At 30.6% G+C, this 8,293-nt stretch overlaps 1 protein-coding gene and 1 non-coding gene across 2 annotated transcripts; both read right to left on the reverse strand.

Moving 5' to 3' along the window:
* Nucleotides 1–3,491: 3,491 nt before the first annotated feature.
* On the reverse strand, nt 3,492–3,565 carry TRNAN-GUU. Its single transcript has one exon. It is a non-coding gene; the product is annotated as a tRNA-Asn (tRNA).
* Nucleotides 3,566–4,075: 510 nt separating this feature from the next.
* Nucleotides 4,076–7,335, reverse strand: LOC106754631 (beta-glucosidase 18). Its single transcript, XM_014636673.2, has 12 exons — nt 7,147–7,335; nt 6,886–6,952; nt 6,715–6,773; nt 6,551–6,626; nt 6,395–6,469; nt 6,083–6,170; nt 5,650–5,902; nt 5,455–5,570; nt 5,112–5,364; nt 4,870–4,972; nt 4,565–4,673; nt 4,076–4,486 (listed from the first exon to the last, which is right to left on the reverse strand). The coding sequence occupies exons 1-12, from the start codon at nt 7,291–7,293 to the stop codon at nt 4,240–4,242; spliced, it is 1,593 nt and encodes a 530-aa protein (XP_014492159.1). The 5' UTR covers nt 7,294–7,335; the 3' UTR covers nt 4,076–4,239.
* Nucleotides 7,336–8,293: the final 958 nt, after the last annotated feature.

Below are 8,293 nucleotides of genomic sequence, written 5' to 3' on the forward strand. Positions count from 1 at the left end.
TCTTTATTGATATGGGGACGTACAGTAATGACATGAACTGGTGAGTAATTTCTTGATTTTGCAATACCTCCTAGGGATAGGGGTAGGACGATCAATTGCGTTAACTTCTGTTTTTAATGCGGTATTAATTGCTAGGGGAGGCTAGGGATAGCAAGCCAGTAGTTAATATTAGGCTCTTTTCGCCGAGGGATCGGGTTAAGGGGAGGCTAAGAAAGTCGCATAACAATTAATTAATCAAACTAATATTCATGAGGAGTATGTAAGAGAGAGCAGATTAGATGAAATTGTAAACCCCCAACAACATCCATTCATCCATTGTTTTCTTTTGTCAATTGAATCAACTTTATTTTGCACGTTAATATTTTTGTTCTCAAATCCAATTTATTAATTTTTATTTTCAAGTCTTATTATTTTAATTCACGTGAGCGAGAAAGCCTTTCGAGTCTCTTGGGAAAACGATATTTGGTCTTAACATTTATATTACTTATACAATTTGGTACACTTGTCAATTTGTTAACAGAGCCTCAATGACATCCCTACTCCTTGACATAATTGAACACTTGAGTACAACTTACTCGACGACACCATAAGCTTAGGTGGCACCCCCGCTAGACGATGTAATCATACACTCAAGTAAACCATAATTGACAACACAACAATAAGCTTAAATGGCATCCCAACTTGATGGTATAATCATACCTCTAATTAAACCATACTCAACGATGCAACAATAGGCTCAAGTGGCCTCTTTACTCACCAACATAATCATGCACCCCGAGTAAATCATCCAAGTTGATGCAATAACAAGTCCGACTAGATTTGCACTTGTTGACCAAGCAAGAGAATGAATGGTCACACACTTACAAACAACAATTTGACAATTGATTCTCATAGAGAGTTTTGTACTCTTCTTTCTTAGTTCAATTTTTTTCCTACATTTGTTTTTTTGTTAAGCAATATTTTAACAAGAAACATTATTTTAAGTTCAAATACACCAAAAATCTACAAGCTATAATTAAGCTCAAATTCAATAAATCTCATAAACTATAAAAACATTTACCGAAAACACATCTCATTAACACATATGTTGAAACTCGAAAAATGATAAAACTCCTTCATACATCAACATGATCCACCTACACCTTATATCTGTGGCTTCTAAGTTGGGGGCTTATATATATACCCTTAGATATTATGAAATATATCCTAGATATTTACAAATATTTTTTATAATATAATAACTTATTATCATATTCTATTATATCTACAAGATATTATGATATAATAATTGATTATCTAATATCTCTAAGATATTATGATATAAAACTGATTATGTAATATTTCCAAGAAATAATACTTGATTATTTTTATGTAATAGAACTTTTTTTTAATATTTTAGTTTACTTATGACATAGGAAGCTTATGAATACAACATCCCATTAGAGGGAATACTCACTCAACACTCAATTATGAGACTCAACTCAATATTCAACTATGACACTCAACTCCCTCATATTCTCATACTCTCCATGCTCATTATCATTATATGGATTCTCACTTTTTTTACTGACTTAAGTATTAATGAGTTTTTCGCAAATAGATAACTCTTTCTAATTATACTCAAAACTTAATCCAAATTACTCAAAAATAAAAACTTAACATTCAAGAACAACAACTTCTTTTCAAATACTTCTCGAAAAAATATAATAAAAACACCTTTTATATAATAAATAAATAATTTGTTCACAATGTTCATATGTTAATTTAATGACACAATCAATCAATGCAATTAAAAATATTTATCTTTATTAAGTGAGAAAGAAATTAAAAAATGAGTAAAATATACATTTTTTATATAACATATAAGGTCACTTTTTATTATTTTAGTATAATAACAAATTTTAGTAAGTAATTATAATGTTATTGGAGTTTTAATTCTATCCATATACAATATGTTAAATATTAACATAAACATATTATTCTTAGTCGATGAGTTTTTTGAGACGAAGTCTTTGTTCTTCAATTGTTATTATTAAATAGTTTGAATTGATTATTAAAGGAGAAATTCAAATGCAAATTCTTCAATACTTAAATGTTTAAGTCAATAAAAGGATAAGTATATGTATCATTATAATTAAGTGTACTGAATACGATTGAATATTAAAATTGAATGGTCTGAAGTTGTATTTATAAGTTTATTAGACCATTAGTAAACAAATATATTAAAAGTATTTTGTTACTTGAATAATTAAGTATTATTTTTGGAAGGAATCTAATAATAAATTATACAATAGGATATTAATTGTATTTTGAAAATATGTCATAATATTTTAGAGCTATATAAAATTATCACTTAAAAAATATTAATGATATATCAATCTATTATTTATTTTTCATATCAATAAACATTGTCAATTATCATTTTTAAAACAAGTACAAATAAACTTATGTTAGTTATAACAAAATAAATTCAAAATTAAATTTAAAAAAAGAAGTGAAAATAAGGTATCTAAAATTCGAATGGTATCTTTGTATTAAAATTTACTTGCATATTCATAACAAAATCATTATCGACATAGTTTGATTTAAATTTATTATTTTAAGTGTCGAGGATTATTATATATAATAATACTAACAATTTTTAATATTAATGTGTTTTAATGAAATTATATCAAAACTACATTCACTCTTAAATTATGATACACTAAAATAAAAAAAAAATACTGTATTAAATACAGTTTTTAATCGCAATCAACTTATCAAAGGAACATTGGCCTCATTTTTCATTTTGTTTTGGTTAAAAGAAAATACAAAGAAAGATGAGATAGAAAAACTAAATTTGTTCCGGTGTAAGGTAAGTAGTCTGAACCCTTCACAATTTGTTCCTCTTTTCGGTCATCCACCTTTTCGTCTCTTTGTACCTGTCCGTCCGTTCCTCCAGAATCCAATCAAAGGGAAAGAGGTGTACCTGCTAAAGGTACTCCGATGCTAAAGTCAGTTAAATGTCCGATCGTTAATTTAGAGCTTTGTATTAAATGCACCATAAATGAACCTATTTACTTGGTACCCTTGACTCGTATTTATAGTGTTGGATATGGGCCTGCTATTAAGGTAGTCTTAATCAGGGCCCAATCTCAGCCCAATCACCTTAATCGTGCAATTATCTTAATTAATCTGGCCCTATCTCGATCCTCTGGACTGTTCGTTCCTAACCATCCGGTTGCTTCCATCTAAAGCGTCCGACCGCTATCTCCGCTTAGGTGTCTTTCATAAGTTGATGTCCGTTTCTTGATCTTTTGGACTGTCCGCTCCTCCCGTCCGGTCGTCTCCAGTATAAAATTAAATATTTTATTAAGTTAAAAAAATTATATAAGTTTTGGAAAAACATAAACAATTTTTCATTAAGAAAAAAGTTATTTTTTAATTATCATAAAAATTCTCTTTTGTGTACAATTATTTGGCAGAACCATTAAAAGAAATAAAAGGAAAACCGCTAGAAGGAGGGCTTGAACCTCCGACCTTGTGGTTAACAGCCACACGCTCTAACCAACTGAGCTATTCCAGCTTTTGAATTATAAGTTATCATAAATGTAATTAGTTCGTTTCAATTAAGTCTTGTCTGACTATTTAGAAAATCCTCCAACTTAAAAAATAACATTCATTTATGAGGAATATATATTGGAGATTTTAAGCATATTGGGAAAAGACATTGAAAGTGTTTATATATTACAAATTGGCTTTATACTTCCAACACGCGGCTTGACAATGGATGAAATAGAAACAAAAATGTTCACTTACAACTTGTTAGGATAGACTTTAACCTGACTCTAATACCATATTAGAAAGTGGGTTTAAGTCTAACTCAAACCTACAAAACGGACTTGCAAGATGAGATTTACACCTCACTTATATATTATAAATTGACCTTATCTCTAGTTGATGTGGGACTTCCAACAAAGTTCAACAATGAATTCAAACATCTGCCTTATGGAACCTTTTTTCTTGCTGATGTTTTGGTTGTGGGTTCATCTTCTTCAACAAAACATGCTATAAGCAGAAAGATGAGCGCTACTGATACAATTTTTAAAACATACTCTGATATTGATTAAATTATTTATAAACTATAAAATCACAAGTAACACTCAAGAAATTCCAAGTTCAAGAAAACTTTATGACTTCCAACAAATTTCAACCAACAATGAAATATGCTAAAGAGTATTTTGCTAGTATTCAGCTAGTTCAAATAACTTTGAAACCAGTAGTCATTGCATCTTGGCTTCTAACATATTGCTCACTCAAGTCTTGTTCATCAGTGTTGGTGGTGTTGTTGAGGAAACTAGAAAACCATTGAACAGAAAGTTTGGGAATACGTTCAAGAGTATCTCTATCCACATAATAAAGACCATATTTGACGTCATAGCCACTTGCCCATTCAAAGTTGTCCATCAATGACCATATCATATATCCTCTTACATCAGCACCTTTCCTGCACATAATAAAATCCCTCCCTGTCAACAAAGTAACTAAGAATAGGCCTTAAACAATGTTGCTACTCATATCATACCTTATGGCTCTAAGCAGGGCTGCAAGGTAAGCTTTATGATAATCTACTCGTTTGAAATCTTGCAGTAGATCATTCATTGTCACATCTTGTTTTGGTGGTGAAGAATATCCTGAAACAATTTCCATGTGGTCATCCATAAGTTATTAACTAATACCTTCACGAAAGCAACCCTCAATAGTTAAGGTTCCTTGTCCCTTAGGTAAAATGTTTGAGATTACATTACTCATTCATTGATCAAGCAACAACCCATGAAAATAACAAAGTGGGAGAAAATGAGATCATGAAATGTATTTAGTTTCACTTACCATTTTCTGTAATATACATGGGCTTGTTATGGTATCTTATCTTGATGTAGTCTACAATCTTCTCCAAGCCCCTTGGAACCACAAAGAACCTTGGGTTTCCTGTCTACTAGGACAAAAGAAAATGTACCACCTATTATATTGAATGTTTTTTCCTTTATCAAATATTTGAGTACCCCCTTAAAATGAAAAAAAAAGACCATCAATAACACAATGGTTAGAACCGTTGGAAGACACAAAAGTACCTCATCACCAATAGGAATGCCATCTTTTATTCCGATTGTTTCTACAAAGCCTCTTATTGGACGATCTGTTCCTAAAGGACAAGCAGAGAGGGAGCAGTCCTTGGCATAAAGAGTTCCATAGTTATTGATGCCAATGAAGTCTAAGCTTCCTTTTATGAGATTCTTCTCCTCAGGAGAGAATCTTGGCAACTGGCTTCCAAGAATAGAACGCATTTCAGCAGGGTACTCACCAAAAACCAAGGGATCTAAGCACCTACAAAATATCAGAATTTTCTTGTGCTGCTAGTCTTTTCATTAATAAAGTACATAATAATGTATGATACTACTTACTAGCACAACTTACCATGATACAACAAAAGACAAGACTCTTTTCACAGCTTGTCTATCACATTCTTCATCTCTATAAGGTTCATACATGAAGGTATGAGCAACAATGCCAATGATTCCCCCTTGCCTTTTCTGGATTAATTTACTAATTAGAAGCTCATCTTAGTCTTTAATCCTTTTTCCCTAAACTAGAAAATGTGACAACAAATACCTGAAAATGCTTTCGGTACAACTCAACAGCCTTGGCATGTGAAAGTAACATATTGTGCATGGCAATGAGAGGCTCAACATCAGAGTTACCAGTAGAACAATTTCCAAAAGGTGGGGAGCAGTGACCAGGGGGATATGTTCCTCTTATAAAGCCAAAGTCTGTAACTAGGTTTGGTTCATTGATGGTAGTCCAGTACTTAACCCTGTCTCCAAAGCTCTTGAAACAAATCTCAGCAAAATAAACAAAATCTTTCCTACAACAAAAGAATGCACGGGTATCAAAGTTTTACAGTAAACTTAGCTTAACTTTCAGGCTACAGTTATGCTGAGGGATTCATCAGCTTATAGGACAATTTCTTAGAAGAAGTGGCAAATTTTCAAAATCACTAGCATATGTATATCACAGGACTGAATAGTAAGAACAACGCATTTACTGTATCAGGGGACTAAGCCAACCACCGTATTTTTCTTCCAGTTCTTGTGGCAAGTCATGATGGTGAATTGTCACAAATGGCTCAATCCCTGGATTAAGCACACCACGCTCAGATTTAGGCATAACTTAGGACAATGTCATGTGGTTCTAAACACAAACATTAAATATGAAGTTCAAGAAAACAGCTGTAGTTTTCTTTTCTAGGGAGAGTTAGTTCTTGTGTATTGCTAAAAGTGAAGGCCATCAATATGAAGCAAAAACAAAGCAGCTCTGTTATGGAATATAAAGAACCATGTGGGCAATTTTACTTCACCTCTAAGCAGCAGATTGTCTATGATTTTGTTGTAGAACTTTATTCCACTTGGATTTATGTCCCCATATATCCCTCCTGTTAATGAAGACCAAATTCATCAGAAATTTTTAATGATAAGATCATAAGAGCTATTTACATGTATTGCTAATTACATACTAGGTAGAATCCTTGCCCATGAAATAGAAAATCGATACACGTTTATCCCAAGAGAGGACATCAACTTGATGTCTTCCTGTCAAGTAAGAAGGACAATGATTAAGCAAGTCAACTATGCTATCGGAGTGAAACAAAAACAGGTAAAAGATGAAGCTGATATTTACCAAATATAGATGATAATGATCATCTGCAATGTCACCATTCTCATCATTGCTTGTCTTTCCTGAAAATTCATCAAATTGCAGAATGATCATTCAGGTTCATCATTATAATTCCGTAACTTTATGCTCAACAAGAAATGAAGATCGACTTTGCATATTCAACTGACAATTTACCTGGAATATGACTGAAAACATCCCAGTTGCTCAAACCCTTGCCATCTTCAAGAGGTGCTCCCTCAATCTTTTTTTTTGGAGAAAAAAAGAAAAGAAAAACCCCATTATAAAAACAGAAACTTTAAAAATTTCAGAAACAGAGAAGGAAAAGTAAGCAACTGTGTAACTCCAACAAACTTGGTATATGTCTGGGAAAAGTTCAAGTTTAGAGTAACTCCAACATGAATTTGAAGGCAGAGAAAGGTGAAGTAAAACATGTACCTGGTAGGAGGAAGTGCATGCTCCAAAGAGAAACCCTTTTGGGAATTGAGATCGGGTGACTCCATCTTCTAATCCAAGACAATTTTGGACATGAAAAGGAACACAGCAAAGTAGTATCAACACAAGAACCAGTTGTTTTTCCAACATAATCGTTTATTGACTTGTGTTAGCCAAAATGTTGAAACCATTATATAAACTGATCACGTGGTTAAAACAGACATATCATATGATTGACAAGTGGTTTCTGCTAACTAATTCCTATAATTCTGTAGATTTTAACTAGCATTATTACTTGTCGGTAGTGTGGATGATGTTTTATCTTCTAATGAAGACAAACTTTTCTTGGCCTTTTTTTTTATCAACTTAAATGGTGGCTACATTTTTTTAAGTTTTTAAATAGATATTGTTTTATGTTTTAATATAATAGAATTTCAGTATTTTAATTTTTTAATAAATTGGTGCATTTAGTTATCATTTATAATAATATAAAAAAATATTTGACTCAATTATAAATTCTCATACAAAAATATAAAAAGTTATATTTTTATGAAAACATTGTTTAAATGTAAAAGTAGATAAATAATATAAAATATATGAATACATTTTGTAAAATATTACAATTACATATTTAATAGAAGTATGGATTCAAATAAAATGAGACTTGCGAATGTTATGTTACGAAGTACTTAAATAAAATTCTCTGTGATTTTATAAAAATATATAACACATAATAATATCTGTATTTTAGTAATTTAAATCATTTGTATTATCTTTATTTATTTTTAGTTTATGTAAATATAATATGATTTTGTATGAACAGGAATGCTTTTTTTTTTAACTTCAAAAAAATAATGTAAATAATATATAAATGTTTATTTATCTTATAGTAGGTAATAGTAATATAACTGTTACTCAAATGTTTCGTTAATAAATAGAAAAATTAATATAAATATTACACCATGTTTGATTTCGTAATAATCAATATTTTATAAGCATTGCCCGTCACTTTTTTTTTTTTTTTTTTTTTTTCTGGAATTAAGTGTTAATGTTACTTATTTAAGAAAATAAATGTAAGATATAACATAATTAAACAAACATGCATTTTAATAGAAAAAGATAATATATATATATATATATATATATATAT

This window comes from Vigna radiata, unplaced genomic scaffold (genome assembly GCF_000741045.1).
Source record: "Vigna radiata var. radiata cultivar VC1973A unplaced genomic scaffold, Vradiata_ver6 scaffold_321, whole genome shotgun sequence".
NCBI classification, from domain to species: Eukaryota; Viridiplantae; Streptophyta; class Magnoliopsida; order Fabales; family Fabaceae; genus Vigna; species Vigna radiata.

Coding starts and splice junctions, on each gene's coding strand:
- LOC106754631 (XM_014636673.2), bottom strand. CDS start 7,293: ATGTTGGAAAAACAACTGGTTCTTGTGTTGATACTACTTTGCTGTGTT. Junction 6,627..6,714: donor ATCATTATCATCTATATTTG/GTAAATATCAGC, acceptor CTTACTTGACAG/GAAGACATCAAGTTGATGTC. Junction 4,487..4,564: donor GCCCTGCTTAGAGCCATAAG/GTATGATATGAG, acceptor TATTATGTGCAG/GAAAGGTGCTGATGTAAGAG.